Source organism: Echiichthys vipera, assembly GCF_963691815.1.
Source record: "Echiichthys vipera genome assembly, chromosome: 11".
Classification (NCBI taxonomy): domain Eukaryota; kingdom Metazoa; phylum Chordata; class Actinopteri; order Perciformes; family Trachinidae; genus Echiichthys; species Echiichthys vipera.
This window is the reverse complement of record NC_139836.1, coordinates 12,781,177-12,799,194: the sequence shown is the minus strand read 5'-3', so window position 1 is coordinate 12,799,194 and position 18,018 is coordinate 12,781,177. Positions and strand designations below refer to the sequence as shown.

The 18,018-nt window shown below is 43.4% G+C and overlaps 1 protein-coding gene across 2 annotated transcripts; it reads right to left on the bottom strand.

Moving 5' to 3' along the window:
- Positions 1 to 4,096: 4,096 nt before the first annotated feature.
- On the bottom strand, positions 4,097 to 15,765 carry ism1 (isthmin 1). Of its 2 annotated transcripts, XM_083923533.1 has the most exons (7): positions 15,663 to 15,765; positions 14,858 to 15,547; positions 8,968 to 9,186; positions 7,323 to 7,590; positions 5,646 to 5,789; positions 5,410 to 5,499; positions 4,097 to 5,103 (listed from the first exon to the last, which is right to left on the bottom strand). In XM_083923533.1, exons 2-7 carry the CDS (start codon positions 14,993 to 14,995, stop codon positions 4,586 to 4,588), a joined length of 1,377 nt encoding a protein of 458 aa, XP_083779659.1. In that variant the 5' UTR covers positions 14,996 to 15,547; positions 15,663 to 15,765; the 3' UTR covers positions 4,097 to 4,585. The 2 variants fall into 2 exon arrangements, with proteins under 2 accessions (XP_083779659.1, XP_083779660.1); XM_083923534.1 differs by having other exon boundaries at positions 8,968 to 9,183; positions 14,858 to 15,743.
- Positions 15,766 to 18,018: the final 2,253 nt, after the last annotated feature.

Genomic DNA, 18,018 nt, shown 5'->3' with positions numbered 1-18,018 from the left:
TGGATTGCACAACTAAAAATTTTCCAGTGATGTTCCAGTAACATCACACTTTTCTTCTGAGTTGATCTGACTCCTCATAAAGGGTCTTATTAGAGAGGGCAGTTATTTATATCAATTGTATCAGTCTCTAGGGCAAGAGTTTGTCCAGCTGCTCGCTCTGGATCGTGGCCACTGTAGTGTCTGAGAGGAATGTGCAATAGAGATGTTTGAGAAGATAAATATATGCACCGTTTGAGAAGAGAAATGCCTCCCTGTCAGTGCACTGTGCCTGCTTGTTGGATTGCCCCACATATTGATGGCATCCAGCTGGTTTGCCTCTCAGGTGTAAGATGTCACAGTATGTTGACAACACTGACGTGCAAAATGTATTTGACGGGTCAGGAGGAGCAGCGGAAGGTTGGTTGGGGATGTGCTGTGCATGTTTGTTTTTGTTCCACAGCCTCCTGACCCTGTGTTGATCTTGAGGGTCCACCTAAAAGGACATGTATGTTACCTTGCCCCTCACCCGCACACATCACATCATTCCCCATTAGCTTGATTATGTGGTATTATAGAGCACTCTCTTTTCATCAGTGCTAATCTATGTTGCCAGGAGACCCTCTGCCCTATTCAGCACAGAACCTTCCCTTAAAAAAAATCATCCCTCTCTGTCCTGGATCCTCTTAGCTTTGAAAAAGGATCCTGGGTCTTTAAAAAGTGGACAGGGTCCTGAACCATTCAAGGTGTATCCAATGCCTCGCGCTCAGCAAGGCTCTTAAATGCAAAACAGACGGTGGAGCAAATAAAGATCAAAAGCAGCAGCCCTGCCCGCCTGGCCTGCTGTCCTCACATGCCAGGCAGTGCTGTCACAGTGAATCACGGCCATGCAGCTTCCATGCTCATGCTGAACCCCCCCCCCCCCACACACACACACACACACACATACACACACACACACACACCACCTAGGGGCCACCAACTCCCTCACCACATTACAGCCCCTACTGTGCCAGTGTCTAACATCAACACACAGAGTTAAAACCAGACAGTGTATGGACCAAGCCAGAGTTAACCCTGAGGAACCAGCATATCTCTCACCGTTATACACGTCAGGATCATCCATTTGCATTTGATTAAAAATGAATTTCACTTACTTCTACTAGTATAAGAGCATATAAAACATACAGTGGTGCATTAGTCATACATTTATATCAATGAAAAGTATGACCGAATATAACAACTGTTTTATAAGGTGGCAGGCAGTTTTTCCCCCTTCTGTTTATCCTCATTTGGCCGATAGCTTTGTGTGCGAATTTATGAGACGTTGCATGTTATTTTAGCTTTTCTTTCAACTGGTATAGAATACATGAGCCAGGGGCAGGTGCCAATCAAGCCAATACGCCCATTTTAATGATGATGTTCGTTGCTTGGTGAAACTATAAGCTAAAGTGGATTAGACTAATGTGCTTTGACATTGTTCTGTCATCGACGGTGTGAGTGCAGATCCCTGCAGCAGGGGTTAAGTAAGGCCCCCTGCCCTCTCAGACACTCCACAGCTATACTTGACCTGTTTGTCCAGTTGTTCACCCAGACACATGTGTCAGCCACTCCGCTGCCGACCTGCTGTGCCATAGATGCAAGCCTATGGCAGGCTGAGTGCCAGCGGCCCCACCCCTGTTTTACTGGAAAGACATTGGGGGTGAAGGTTAGGAGGGAGGAATATCGCGGCTAGATAAGCAACCTCCTGGTCCAGGTCAGCTATTCCAGATTAGAAGACCAAAGAGAAACCTTTTAATTAGGTTTGCCGTTGAGTTAGGCCCTGCGGTATTGCGGCCCAGACACTTCCTGCATTGTGCTACACCGCCCAGAAAGTAGAAGTGAGAGGGAGTGAGTGAGTGAGTGAAAGAAAGTGAGGGAGAGAGGATAAAAATAGCTCAGCCACATCTGCACCACACCACAAAACAAAAGAGATGCCTGATGCCACCAAGCACTGCGGTAATTTACCTAGTAGAACAGTACAGGGAGCTCCAGCATGGACAACAAACCACCTGGACTTGTTTTAATGTGAAATATTTCTACAGGAAACTGCTGAGCTTTCTCTCCATTTATTACAACTTTAACCCGTCCAAGTTTCCACTGCTTTCTTCTTCTTTTTAACTCCTCTTGTTTTCTTATTCCCCACAGTTAGCCCTTGTGTGGAGATCTACTGAGAACTCCCAGAGCCAGCCCTGTCAAACCCGGTCTAAAACAGCTCAAGTACGTTGGACATAATTTCCTCCTCATAACAAAAATAGAGGCAAAATACCAACAATCATATCTTGGTGATGCTTAATGAGCCCTTTCGGATCCTTGACAATATACCACTAATATGGTGCTTTGCATCCTTTGAAACATACCAGAGTAGAGTCCTGGAAATAGTAACACAAAAGCGAGGTCTCGCTGACTCCCCACAAGTTTTCTCTGCGCTCGCATTTCTGCAGCATGTCTGCCCTCTCATACATTTTCACACCAATTATACTCCAGACCTAAATCTGTATTGTGTGTGTAGTCCTACCTAAGCCTCAGCCCAGGATTTACAGTGCAAGTGTTTGCACTGTAGGGGAGGGGAGAAGAAATAAGAGATGAAAAGTGAGGAGAGTGTACGAGTAATTGCCTGCTCTCAAGACACGTGGAGACTGTCTGGAGGAGAGATACTGGGGGTTGAGGGGAGGTAAAGGGGGGTGGTATGTATATATCAATTTGAGCTTGGCCCTAATGATTCAAAAATAAAGACGAACACCTCACTTTGATCTCCATGGCCTGTTCAGCAGGCGCTCTGCTGAGATACGATCCATGCCGGTTACTGTAATCCTAGCCTCGAACCATGCTTTTACTGCAGAGAGGACTAAAAAAGGAGAGATTTACACACTTTTCAATTTAATAGTACAGAGGGAGACATATATCTATGTTTTTAAAGAATGCATGTGTGTGATACACAGTGAGGATTTGAGGGTGGGTTGTTGATAAAAGGCTGTTTGGGATTAATGGTTCGAAGGACGCACATGGTGGAATTTTGTATGAATAGTGAAGCAACAAGGCGGTTGCAAGTAGCGCCTCAGGGGTGTGGAACGTGCTGGGGCCTGCTGCATTATAAAGACAAGCCCTGCACCCGGCCAGCTGTGCCGTACACAAGACAGGAATGAGGGCACCATGAATGGCTTTCTCTGTGTGACAATGACTGCAGCACTCAGCGTAGAAGGAATGGTCAGAGGTCCTTGCTACGGACAGGCGGTGTTGAGTGTGTGTGTCTGTGTGTGTGTGTGTGTGTGGGTGTGTGTATACTGAAAATTTCTCAGGAATGTGAGGATACATGCCAAAGACAAAGAATTTGATTCGCATTCAAGGGAATCTTACCCTCCTCGCCCCCTGAAAAAAATATCGCAATCCCATCAAAAGGCCTGGCCTGAGAGCCACACTGGATGGAACTAATGGAAGTCTTGTGCACTGGCTTAAGCCTGTTTGAGGGGCTCTACCGATGAGATTTTTCCTGTGGATGAATTTCCTTCGACAGCAGGAGAGAAGTCTAAAAGCAGCTGATGAAACTTGGCTTGAAATTCTTGTTAACTACAACATTATAGAGATATTTTCACCATGAAGATCATCATACGGAAATTGTTTATTCTAGCAACACATTCACTGACTTTTTAAAAATTTATTTATAGATTTATATCTCAAAAATCTTTCCATACAGTTCACACAGTCTTTACACTTGTAGATGGTTTAATCCTAGCTTGAGATACAAACACCCACATTGGTGCCAAATTTCAGCTTGAGAGGAATCTCAAGTTAGCATTCAGCCATACAGTATGTGGATCAGACAAGACAGTCATAGACACCAAACTCAGACACAGCTACAACTTAATAAATACTTTACAAAAATAATGCAGGCTTTTTACAATAAAGATCTGCCTCGGAGACACAAGGGACACGGTTGTAAATGAATGGTAAAATTAAGAAATGTGCATGCTAAATAAACTCACAAGCTTACATGAGGACCTGATATTGTGACAAAATGGGAGAAAGTTTGATAACCCTGCCCCCCCCCCCCCCTTTTTCCCACCCACCCATTCCTGAAGGATCTCATTATTCTATTACCATAGGCCTCTTAGATTCACCAAACATAAACAATCTATAGAGACGAACCTGGACACAATCTAAACGAACATTCCTAGAATGATAATTTTCCCTTTTTAAGATTATGAACTCAGTTCTCCCTTTAATGACCAGATCTGAAAGGTATTATAGGTGACACAATTACTGGCAAACATTTACATTTTATAGAGGCATCTTTTCTTTTCTTTTAAATGTTAAAAAACAAAGCAACATTTTGTGCCTGGTTGTGGTGAAGTCAAGAAAAGTTCCTTGTGAGCAATTATAAATGTTCTGACTCTGTTGGATTTTTATTCCTCTTGGTTCAAATGAGCAGTAAGTCTTGTTCCTCAGAGCCTTAAAGTCCTTTTGTTATCTGATCTAAAACAGAATTAAAAAAAAAAATGTTTCATCACCATTTTTGAGGTTGAGCTGAATATTTAAGCAGTGTTACTGTTTCCTTTCGCGCTACAGCCATCTAGAATTCCCTTGCTTCTTCAAATTGTTTGTAGTAGTCCTCGTCCGGAGGGTTGTCGGGACACTTTTGCCCATTGTTTGGTGGCCTGGCCTGATTGTAGCGGCTCCAGTCTCCTTTGCAGATGATCCAGGGCAGGATGTCTACCTTATAGTGCAGGTCGGCTGAGAACTCTGTGCTGATGAGATTGGGCGTGCCAGCCCCTTTGCCGCGAGTTATGAGCTTCATGTTGTCGTCGTAGCAGCAGTGCTGTGCGGCCAGCGTGGTGGACTCCAGTGTCAGCATGGAGCGGATGCAGTAGCGAGCCGTGGGCTTGTAGATCTCCAGCTTCTCTTTAGGCCCGCTGGCGTCTTTCCAGCGGAAATCTCGGTGCGTGGGAGCATCATGTACATCAGCTGTGCTGTACGCAACCTCAGTTGGGTAAGAGCAAGGGCAGCTGGGAAGGTCATTTGCCACCTTGGTCATGTACTTCTTCAAGAAGTCGCTTTTGCAGTTCATCCATCGCTCGCAGCTGTCTGTGTCTGGAAGAAATGAAGACACCACTGAATGCTACACTCCTTCCGAACATTAGAAGAAAAAGTGTGATTAGGTGTAATATTTAACATGAAGGTGTGTTTTTGCTGACAAAAAGAGAGTGGGCAGTGGCATACTGTGCTCTTCCTGCCCTGCTGCACATTTTCATCTCTGTGCAGTAATGGAGTGCAGCCTGAGCATGAGGAATGCTACGTGTGTGCAGGAACACTGCCGCCAGATGGATGAACTGTCTTTGATTGTGCAAGAACATCTGAATGAGGGATAGTCTGCAGTAGGACAGAGTAGAATCTTACCAACACCAAAGAGCTCTGTGGCATTGAACTCATCTGTTCCAGCTAACAGGCTCACTTCAGTAGCTGCTGTCTTGAAGGCATCTTCAAAACCTTTAGAGAGATGAAAGCACAGCAAAACGTGGATCAAGAGATGAAAGACTAGTAAATCAACACGTGCCCTTACAGTCTATGCTTAATATCCATTGATGCCATCTCTACTGGTGGGATATTTTGTTCATCCAAAATCAAGACTTTACCTGGGCAGTTGGGCATATCGCAAGTCCTGGACTCGGTGGCTGTACAGGCGTAACCACATGACCTGGTTCTCTTCTGGTTGCCATTTCCACAGGTGACACTGCATGCTGTCCAGTTACTCCAGTCCCCCTCTCCGTCCATATAGTCTGGATCAGGGTAAAAAGAAAGAGATCATCAGCTCTGATGCAGGCCATATGCTGAGATTACTCAGGCCTGTTAGCATGCCTCACTAATAATAAGTGGGGGGAGGACATAAAAGGGGATGTGGGGGGCTCAAAGTTCTCTTTGACTTTGGCCCTCAAAGCAGATACCACGCAAGCTTGTGTATACTGACAGACAAACACACACACACACACACACACACGCTCATACCGTATATTGTATGTGGCATAGGGCACCGTATGTGTGTTCACTTAGCAAAGTAAAAAGGAAGAGTTTTGCTAATTCCAACAAAGCTACAGGGGATGCGGCAATAGTAATGTTGGCCCTGGCACAGTGGCAATGGACACTGTTCAGTTGCTCTATCTATGATTCATTGGTTTGAAAATAGGAAGTGAAATGGCAAGAAATCCTCTTTAACTCCAATTATCGTTGAGTAGATCACTGTAATGGGTATACATGGAAACAGTTACAGTCGGCTCTACGGCCGCCTCACCCCACCACCACCATCACTACCACACGCAAACACACATACACATCTTGAAAGCAGTACTCCATCAATGATGAGAATTAATGTAGGCATGTTGGGATGGAAGTATTTCTGGCAGGGGTCCAAACCTTCCTATACAACCCCCCAGCCCCCCACTGCCATCTGCCCCTCATTATGAGCATTTTGTACCACTACAGGCCAGATAGCCATCTCACGCTGCTCTCCTTCCCCTTCCATAGCGTACTACGGCCAAAGAGCTGGTGGCAGCTCAGACAAAAGTCAGAATTTAGAAAACTTGATAATAACCTGACCACAGCTCACAGATGTAATGGCCTGTGTGGCCTGCCTGCCCACAGTTATGATTATTAGGTTTAAAACCAGGACAGAAATGCTGATAAAATATTTTCTTGTCCTTTGTATCATAAATGAAGGATGAATAAGAGCTGACCACAGCGATAAGCCAGAAAAATTACAAAGAAGATTATAAAATTGCCTCCTTAACCACTGTAGTGCAAGTGCAAGTGGATGAAATGACATTTCCACAGAATACACATTCCTGTTCGACCATGTTGGTTTGGGGCATGCTACAACATGGGCCAGACGCATACTGTATGACAGTGAGTGTAAATTCTTTCACGGCAGATTTATCAGTGGGGTTACTTTTAGAGAGTGTTGTGAAGATGGTGTGGCAGCCTAACAGCAATTCTGGCCCAATTCCTGCTGCTGAACTTTGATGTAGCGAAGGCGTTTAAACTGTGTCACGTAGCTAGCTCCATACCACAGAGGAATCCATCTCATAAAAAGTGTTAAAGGCTTCAATCAGGGGCTCCCAGAGGCTTGCCTGGGATGACTGCACTTATTATGGTGACAGCTTAAATCAGCAAATCTGCAAATTACAGATTCCACATCACACCACGGCCATCTGTGGAAACCCTGGAGACCAGTGCTCAAATAAGAGACCCAGCTAAATATTCTGCCATGTGCATTGTGCACTAATTTCCTTGCAAACACACCCTCCTGTCATTCCCACCATATTCAGTTTGAGCTTTGCTTCCTCCCCCGGTGCCTCCTCTCCTGTCCCAGTCTGCTGGTGGCCTGAGGAAGTTGCTGTCCTCGCTGTTGCTCCCGTAGGTACGATCCTGCTCCTCTGTTTGATGAATGGTGGAAGAGGAGGAGGGTGAAGAAGAGTGTGGCCACCAGTTTCTCCAATTAGGAGAAGCCCAGCTTGGTTTGCTTTCCTTATGGAGGCCTTTTTCTGGTTCATGGACCTCCAGTCCGTCCACCACTTCAATGGTCACCTGTATTAAAAAAACAAAAGACAATGTAAAGGTCCGATATTGTAAAAAGTCATATTTCCATTTCTTTTTTATTGAAAGGCAGATTGAGATGCTATATAAATACTGTGAAAGTATTAAATGCTCAATCCACAGAGAAATGCGCCTGTATTCAGAAACTTTGCCTTTAAACAAGTCGTCAGGACTTCTGTATGGTTGTGATGTTACAACTATACTATACTGTATATAGGTAGAGAGTGTCACTACAGTGCTGTTACAGTCATTCCCTGGTTGCAATGATGGTGGAGAGATGCAGAGAGCGCAGATGCAGAAGACCCAGAAACACTGACCAATCAGAGAAGACTGGGCTTTTTCAGTAAGGGGGGTTTAAAGAGACAGGTGCTAAACAGAGCGTTTATTCATACACATACACATGTATTCTGAATGACATTATGAGAAAAATAAAATCTATTTTGAACATTAAAGCATGTAAACATGTTCTGGTAGAAACCCAAAACACTAATATGAACCTGAAAATGAGCATAATATGTGACCTTTAAACTAAATATCCAACACAGAATCATCAAAGAAGATAGCATTTTGGGACAGAATGGTTCAATTGTGTGCAGTGAGGTGACAATTTCTGATACCCCTACACACAATATTAACCCCTCCCCCTTTCTGTCCTAACACATGTGCCTCCCAGATGAGGGGGGACCACCACCCCTGCCCCACAGTCACCCTCCCACCTCTTGGGCTCTCTCCACCTAAACACAAAGTTCAAAGGGCTACTCAGCCTCCTCCAGACCATGAAAGCCAGATGAATCCCAGGATCAAAGACACACCCTCCTCCTCCCCCCTTCTCCCACAGCCTCACGCCCTTGCTCAATTGGTTGCTCCGCTCTCTTCCCACATCTTGAGATGTTAATACACTTTGTTCGTGCCTGGATTTAGCAGTGATGCTCTCAGAAATGGAAAGACCCCCTCGCTGGATTAGACAGGAGAATGATTTAAACATGGCAGCGGTTACTTGGCCATCTGCACCACTGAGGGACTTCTGGTTAAGGGCTTGCCACACATTTACATAAGCGGCCTTCTGTCTTCCTGCATCTGGGTTAGTAATAGTGAGGCATTGCTGGTTAGTGTCTGCCTTTCAGCTGTCAATATGATGAACGTAAGACCTCAGTGTCTATCCTAAGCTCACAACAAGCCAGGAAGTTTGAAAAGGGACAGGGGGAGAAGGAAGGAGGAAGTAGGAGAAAAAAGGGGGTAGTGATGTGCACCAGACTATACTCCTCCTTCCTGTTTGCTCTTCCTGTCCTATGTGGTTGGGTAGCCATGTCTTACAAGTGAGTGAAAGCATCAAAGCACACTAGCAGGTGCACAGACACACATGGTCACCTGTATGTTGGGATTCTGTCCATTGATATCAGCTTTGGAGAGGTCGGGGAAGTTGTGCAGATCTAGGAGGAAAGCTTCAGGGCCGTCCCTGTGTATGTTGCTGCCTTGTGCCCTGGGGAGGGTGGCAGGCCGGTGGGTCAACCGATGTTCTGGACCAGACCTGCGATCTTCAGGTGTCAGTTGGACAGAAGAGCTGCTTTTTGCATTTATATTGTTCTGCTGAGGAGAGAAATTATCATAACATTAACATATTAATGCATGGGCATTCACAATATAAGATTATTAGAATATTTTTTGAAAATACTTGATTCCCTTTTGTATGAATGTTTGGACTAAGAGCCCTGTCACTTGGCAGTCATGTTGTCATGACCTCTGTCATAAATCCTACGGACTCTCGACTACTTGGAGTCCAGAAAGAAGTAGCCACTGGGACAAACATCGCACTGAGTTGTGCATCAGTCTGCTTCCACCAAAATGTAATGCGCCTGAGTCTGCATTCAGAGCCAATGTTAGACTGTATATTTTTCCATTTTTAGCTGACAAAGTATGCTGCTGCTTCACTGTAGTTATGTGATGTGAACATTTTTAGCATGTCCTGGCACTGCCTGGGAGAAAACAGTATGTAAGACTGATGGGTTTCCTGCACTGCGGCTCTACTGAGAAACCTGAGCAAACATTGCAAAATAATTACATCGGCCTTGTTGATGACAGGAAAACATTTGTTCTTCTGACAGGAAGATTGTAAAATCATCCCAAAAGGACAGTTGAGGACATATGTCCCCTGTCAGGTATGCACAGGAGGAACAATTATTCCTCAGTTTAGAGAGACAGCCATAAGTAGTCTGCAATCAACCATTCTGGAGTGGCAGAAAATAAGATCAAAGAGAGCCATCAATCATGTTCCCTGTTTTCTTTTTTCATGTCCCATTTCTTCCTCCCTAGTGTTTTTGTGGCCTGGCTGAGGCCTGAGAATATGCCAGCAGTGCTGTACGGTTGCGGTGGCCAGTCACAGACAAAAGTGTCAGCTCAGCCACATTGTGGTGGACATAAAAGCCCCCAGTGGAGTGGTTTTCGTCCAGCCAAGGTGGGTGCACTCTGGAAGAATATAGATGCTGTAAATGCAGCTGCACAGGGAGGACCGAAGGATTACAAATGGACAGAATGATATTCTCATATTTGATTTACTACCAGATATCAGATAGTGTTAATATGATGCATTTCAAAGAATTAAAAATGTTCACATCACATATCATCTGTCCTAATTACAATGATTTACTATTCACCATAATTTTGAGGAGAAAGAGTAAATGGTTGTGCATTTTGCCTGTAGCCGCCAAATAAAGAGGGAGAGGTTTTAGATAAAATAGTATGTTTTTATGAAAATTTATGTTCAAAACCATGAAATTTGAAGAAAATGGTTCTAAAGTAGCAGATTCCAATTAAAACCACAAATGTCTTTTCTATAACCAAACAATTATGGCTGAGTGATGTCTCAGTACAGAAAAAGGTAATTTCAACAGCGTAGTTTGTGCATCAGATATCGGCTCTTTGAGTGAACATCACAGGACCCTTTCTGGTTCTATTACAAGTACTTGGGCTTTGAGATGCCCACGTGATAACCCTGTCTTTCATGTTCCCAGCCTTCTGAAGTCACTCACTTCCGTGGCTGTAATTGAGCTCCACTGAGGAAGCAGGCCAAACACAAGACTTGCAGGTTCAATCACAATGTAAATACATATAAACAGTCGTAAATAAGGTCAACAGGTGTGGTTGATCTCCTTTGGGTGGATCATATTTTTATGGTTATTAGCATTTAACTGCGGACCACACAATTTGCTCTTCAGTCCAGACATTACTGTCTCTACAAACATTCATTTCATAGTACCTGAAGACAGACAATTCCCTTTGTTTTCCCATCCACAACACCTGTCATTTAAAGACATTCATCCAAAAATGCCCTAGCTACTGATTAACTCACAGAACAGATTTGTCACTGAGTTACAACTTGCTTCTTTCTCCAAGAGAAAGTTCTATTAAAAGAAAGCAGATGCCACCACAAATGTTTCAGAATTCACAAACTGTTGGGTCGTGAAACCCAGTCATGGTGTTTGCAGGTAGACTAATCCTTCATGATCCAGTCTCATTCTATCTGAATCTTCTGCTGTGTCATATTATGATGCATTACACATGGCAGGCAGATTATCAAATCCGGACACAAATTTGGTTTCTTTAAAGTCAAATTTAATTGTGGTTAATCCCAGGGCAATACTTGTAATGATGCTTCATTCAGTATGGGAGTCCTTGTAAACCCAGAGTTTGGTGGTTTACGGGGAAGTATTGTTAGCTGAGCTCCAATGCGATTATATTTTTGTTTTGGCCATATTATCTTGCAGATACAGTAGAAATGCTCCATATGGGAGAATTGTTGATTGGAATAAACCTATTTTTTACAGACAGTTTCATGTTTAAATGATTTGTTAAACTTTTAAAAACATGTTGTATAACTCCTGTTTTATTTTTTTCTATTTTATCACCATGGACAGATTTGATAAAGGTCCCATGTTATTAGGCCAATTTTTAGGTTCATACATGTATTTTTAGGTCTCTACTAGAACACGTTTACATGCTTTGATGTTCAAAAATCCCATTCTTTTTCTAATACTGTCTTTCAGATTATACCTGTCTGAAACACTTATGTATGCTTGCTCTCAGTGTACCGTAATTGCAGCCAGAGCATGGCTGTCACAGGACTGTAGCTAAACTTTCTATCTATATGTAGTTGGGACATCACAACCATACAGAGGTCCTGATGGCTCATTTAAAGTCACAATTTCCGAATTCGAGCTGTGTGCATTTCTCTGTGGATTGATCATTTTGATACCTTCACAGTATTTAGATAGCAACTTGACCTGCTTTCAAATCAAAAAAGTTTTTACAATATGAGACCTACAATAAAATGACAGCGTATTGTGGGACATGCATTATCGGTTAGTTGTAAAAAGCTATACAATTTGACAACAATTCAGCCTTGATGAGACTGTCTGATTAAAGCCTAACTAACTAAAAATCATATTTTTCTATGTGGCACAAATCTCTCGTTGTCAGTGTTTAATCAGCATTCAATCAATTCTTCAGCTGAATCGTAAATAGGAAAATGATGTCATAGTATTGCTGAAAACAGTCCATTGCTGTGACAGGAATAGAGAAATCTTTGCTGCTTTCCCCCATGAGAACTGAGATTTTACTAAATCTATATTTCCATCACGGAGCTCAGCAGTGTGAAGGACAAACCATGAAATTTGATATGCCCTATAACCGATTTTTTTTCTGTCTCAATCAGTATTTCAGCAGAACGATTTAGTTAATTAGAGTTGAAAGTAATGGAAAGAATGCACAGCATGGGAATAAGTCATCTGAAAGGAATTGCAGTTGTGTATCAGTTGTGTAAAGTCTGTAAACCCCTGATAATGTCGACATAAACACCTCTCACTGTCTTTTCCAAGTAACTCTCAGTGGAGCTTTTTAACACAACATAATGAGAAAAACATGCTGTTATTCTCATTTTCCTCTAGTACGGCCTGGACTGTAACAGCGCACAGGAGTAACTCATTTAAGAGTTCAAAAATCAGGAGCGTTGCCCTTTGATGGTAGGCTGTTTTACAGTCCCTATCACTCATCTGAGATCGTCCTCAATGAGGAACATGCTTTAATTTGGAGATCAAAAGTGACACACCATTCCTCAGTTTATCTGGGGCCTCCCAGGATGTCATCCCCCACTCTCTAAAGTCATGAATGAACACTTGCACACACACGACACCCCCTCTCCCTCCTCACAGTATCTCCCCTTCTTTCCCGCTTCCCCTTTTTTCACTTTGTGATGGCTGCTTAAAGGGGCATGACTCCATTTTCAATTGGGAGCAACTCAGGGGTCCTTCCCCCAGGGAGGCAGGAAATGAAGGCAGTGCACATTGTGCCAGATGCCTTTCAACACTACACTTATGTAGGTGGAGGAGGAACTATCCTTTCCCTGTCACACACCTCATACTGGGCTTACGTATGTGTTTATTTGCAGGATAAAAATGAAAAGATGCATGCTGTATAGGAGCTCAAAAGTGAAGTGTTTGGATCAGACTTCTTGAAAATAAAGAAGAAAATAAGCTCAAGGGTAGAAAACCATTTGTTAACTTATTTACAGTGTTAGAAGTTGTATGTTCTTTGTGACAAATACTGTCTCTTAAATATAAAATTACACAGCCACAGTGGATGGATCAGAGATGATAATGTGCATTGGACCAAAGCGTTTTCTCTCTTCACTACAGGTGCATGGAGCTGCATCCTGTCATTTGTGTTTCTGTGAATGGCATCTTTTAATACGACACCTTGGAATGACAATACACCCGCTGGGTGACAAGCCCGGCTGAAAGATGACATCACCGTCTTCAGTGGTGGACCAGTGAAGCATATCTGCACATTCACAGCATTATTCATGAGCAAAAAAAAAAAAAAAAAAACATCCAGCGCTTTTCTCAACATGGGACATGACTGGCATAGTTGGGCTCTTTCATCACAAGGCAGAATGTCTATGTAAATTTGGGTGAGTGACAAAAGGGATGTTGTGGTGGCGTGTGTTAAGTATTTCTGTTGTGTGTCCTCAGGAGAAACTCTCTCCTGTTCCTTATCCTGTTCTTCAAATACAATATTTGGCTGTGTGACAAATATTCAATAAATTCCTGGAATATTTGTTCGGCTTTGCATGCCCTAATATCCAGCTGAACACAGGCTTGGTGTTGCATATACACAGGGCGGTCAGCAGTGATGGCAGTGATAATAAATTACCCTCACCATCCTTTTGGTGAAGAAAAAATTATTTCCATTCATTACACCCAAGCCCTAATAAAGAATTTATGAAGGCACACCATTCCAGTGGGCATAAATACCCATTTATCACTGTACATGATGAAAGTATTTCAGTAGCATGCTAAATATACATCAAAAAGCAGCTGAAGGATGCTTAACACTCTCTAAAAAAGCCTGTTGATCCCAGACCTGTCTTAACCCTTGAGTCAGGACTTGAGGCTCTACTGGAGTCTATGTGCTTTATGCTGATGTTAAAATGGGCAGTTAAACTGTTAAACCTGTCTTAAGTGGTGTCATGTTGACAAAATGTCCCCCTTGTGAAATAATAAAGAGCCACATTCAAAACTGGGCCACAAACCAAAAAGGTGTCAATAAAAATATATATTTTGACAAGACTAGATCAATGTCAATAGATTTCAGCAACTTGTATTATTTGTATTTCTTTACATTATTCTATTTATTTTCTTTTCCTCAACACTGATATGGTCATTAATATCTGATCTGTTCATATGGCCCTACTCACATTAAATAAGTTTGACTCGAGACTTGATCTGGAGCAGGGCAGAAGTCAATTTGATGCCAGACTCTTCTCCAAACACAACCCTGGGGGGCACCTGACCCTCTGCCTCATCAACTGAAACCTTGGATGACAGTGATGAGCCCGTGATGACAGAGAAGTGCCTGCAGCTAGCATTTAACCCCCAACAATCGGGAGGTGCGTCTGGTGCAGGGGGCTGATCTCTGACCCTGCCTCATCTTCCACCCCTCTGCTGGCTCCCTGCCATTCCCGGGGGACACCCTAGGGAGACCACATCCGTACATATGTCAACAATCCCCAAAGACTCTCAGGGATCCCTGGGACTGGAGGCTTTATTTTACCTGCGCCATCGGCTCATATGAGCATTTTATCAAACCCATCTGTGACCAAATGGGGTCCCTTTGATATCACCTTTCGCATCGAATTTCCTCCAAGAAATCTCCCTCATGGAACGCACCTCACACCATTACTAAAACTGTAGATTTCCTAACTCACCTCTGTAAGTGCTGCGTCCTGATCCAGGCTCAGAGTTTCATTTCCCTGGGGGAGCGGACTGCTCCGCAGCACCGTGATGTGCAAGGTAAGGAGAAGAAGTCCCAGGAGCAGCAGCAGTTCCGCCGCCAGTCGCACCATCCTTTTGACGCGGCCGCTCTTGGGAGCCTGCGGTGTAGCCGGAGCTCCGACTCCGCCTCCTCCTGGTGCAGTGACTCCAATCTCCGGATCCGCCGGGGACGAGGAGCCGCAACACCACTTCGGAGCCACTTCGGATCAGAATTGCAAAAATGAAGGGAAAAGGATCGGCGGGCGGACAGTGGAATAATTTGGGGGAAATGCTGTAAATTGAGTTGGATCCAGTGGGATTTCTTAGTGAACTGTGTCCTAAATTAAAATGTTTCCTCTTTTACTGATACACTTTGATTTTAAGCCAAATATGATATTAGTTAATGCACTGCCAATTGATACAGTGTAGAATACTGCAAGGCTGATCCAGCGCGCAGCATTAACACTTCCCCTCTTGTTGAGCCCTCTCCAAATCTCAGGAAACTTGCAGTCCAGTTGCCCCGTGGTGTCCCCGCCACATTCCCAGCCTCACACTTCACTTTTCCTCACTTCCACTACAGCCGCTTTACGCGTGTCTTGTTTTGTCCACATTCTGCGCTATCCAACGTTATTCGATGAGACTACCTTTGGAGAAAAGAGTACAGGTAGTTAAAAAAAAATCTTCTCAGTTAAGACTTCAGTCACGGTGAAGTTCTGTCTTCTTCAAAAACAATATTCATCCATTATGCTGTGAGCCCACCTGAATGAGGTCACGGACGGACGTGCGTCTCTAACGAGTCGTGTTGGAGGAAACAAGGCAAACCATATCAAAATACGGCTTACTAATACACACGCTGTTCTTGATGTGCGCTCTTGAGATGGTTTTATACTCTACGCCCCTGTGCAGGAGCCCTCCCCCTGGTTAACTCTTTCGTCCCTCTCAACCTCCCCAAACTGGTGTCCAACCGGGTTTAACCAAATATTCTTGTGGAAGTTCGTATGGGAAACACCCCAACAGTATGTCATATACTACTTTTTTTTCCAACGCAGATTATATATTTTAGTCCTTTATAGTCATTGGAAAATGACTGAAAAACTGGAAAAATGACAGAGATTTATCTTTAGAAAGTACAAAACACCTTAGAGAGAATTATGGCAGATTTCATAAAGTTTCCCCACTTCAGTAGACATGCACTCGCGGATACTATGCTGATTAAGTCATCCCAACACACTTCATTATAAATTAAAACAATCCACAATACAGGCACAATAAGAACTCCCTGAAACAACCTCAAGTAACCTTGGTGGTCCCCCGGAGGCGCACTGAGCTTACAGGCGCGTCGTAGCGCAGAGGAAGACACCCGGAGGCGCTTTACAGGAGGTCTGCCTCTCCTGTTGACATGTGTGCAGCCGCAGCCTTGTCTCAGTCTTTGATTAAAACGCTCCTACGGAAGGTGTTGTAACACTTCACTTAGGCGAAACAAATGGTGCGTAATGTGATTAGCCCTCGTGAGACTTTTTATTGTCCGCTTCAAAGGACAGGTCGCTGTGTCAAATTATGCACCAAGCGGGGATGCTGCCGCTTTAGCATGGGTGACAGTTCACTGAGCCCCGAGGCATGGAGAAGACGGTGCATCTAATATCGTTTGTCACCTTTGAAGTCTGACTCTACATTCAGTTTGGGCACAAGTGGAACAATAATGCTACTGAAGATCACTGACATAATCTCATTAGTGTCATCGATCATTTGTCAGTATCATAACAGCTGCCATAAGAACATTAAAAGTATATTGCTTATTGCTTGTTACGCCAAATGGCGCATAATAACAGCTCTATGACAGGACCATGACATTTGAGCAGCAGCAGATCCGAAGCATCGCCTAAATTAGACTACTATATCTTATTTACAATAAAAAAAAATAAAGTTCAAAATTATTTAATTATTATATTTTCTATATCAGTGTTGGAGTGAGAAATAAAAAGCCAAAGAAAACCCACAACAGGCCATTATTCATACCATTTTACAGCTCTGGGTGTCTTGGATCCTAGAAGTAATGAGAAGTTTGGTAAACTCAGGCCCTCAGCTTAATCCAGCTGAGATACAGTATAACTGCAATGTGGCCACCTGATGCCCATATGTGCCATACAGCACAGTGGATAAATCTGATCCGAGTGGCTGCCAATAGAGTAACTGGCAGCAGATAGTGATGAAGATGGAGAAATATAACACTGGATGAATTGCATTGGCTCATATCACATTTCAGCCAAGTATACTGAATAAAAATGACCCTTATTACCTCCAAAATATCAGTTGAGATCAACTATCTGAATAAGAAAACTCTCATAGTCAATGACATTCACCATTGTGACCTACTTCATTATGCTCCCTGTTAACAAGTAGTTGCCAGTATACTGCAGTTTTCAGTAAGTCTTACTTACTCCAGGCCAGCACAACTGTCAAAACCATGCAAATCTGTTCTTTGTCTGCTTCACTGCAAAAATCCCTCTCCAGAGTAGAAAAATCTCTTGTCTAAATGGAAAACAGAGAGCAGAGAGAATGGCTTGCCTGCTTTGGACACAGTGGTGGACATCAAAGGCGTAGCAGAGGATCCCCCTTCAGAGTAGCAGCTACATGCCATTCCAATAAGTGCAGCGTATTTGGATCTGCAGTTCAAAAGGGGCTGGTGCAGGCAGGCAGGCAGGTCTCAGGGGCCTTGCCACCAGTAGTCAGGCTGCACAGATGTTTTGAATGCCAGCACAGACCATTTGCCACTTCTGCTGAAACTGAGGGCAGTTAAAAGTGACTTGAGGGAAGTTTGGCAACACGTGACACGTGTTTCCCACCTTCCCTGACAGCCAGTGTGTATTACTATACTTTGACACTTTGCATCATAGGCCAGTTTGAAATCAACACCTCTGGGGACAAAGTTTGATGAGAAAGAAATTATTATTTCTTAAAAGGTTTTGATGATGATGAAAGGAGTTTACTGTCAGCATAATTGTTATAACATGGAAGATCTGTAAATATAAATATACTGTATATTTGACCAAATGTATCCTCCAGAAGTTATAGTGACTTGGTTACTTACTGCACGTTAAAGGAATTGTAAAATCAT

What these genes read in the sequence shown, in the direction of transcription:
- ism1 (XM_083923533.1), bottom strand. Translation starts at nt 14,995, where the DNA reads ATGGTGCGACTGGCGGCGGAACTGCTGCTGCTCCTGGGACTTCTTCTC. An exon ending in AGGACGCAGCACTTACAGAG is followed by an intron (nt 9,187 to 14,857) that starts GTGAGTTAGGAA and finishes TTCTCTCCTCAG; the next exon opens with CAGAACAATATAAATGCAAA. An exon ending in GACAGAATCCCAACATACAG is followed by an intron (nt 7,591 to 8,967) that starts GTGACCATGTGT and finishes TTTTTAATACAG; the next exon opens with GTGACCATTGAAGTGGTGGA.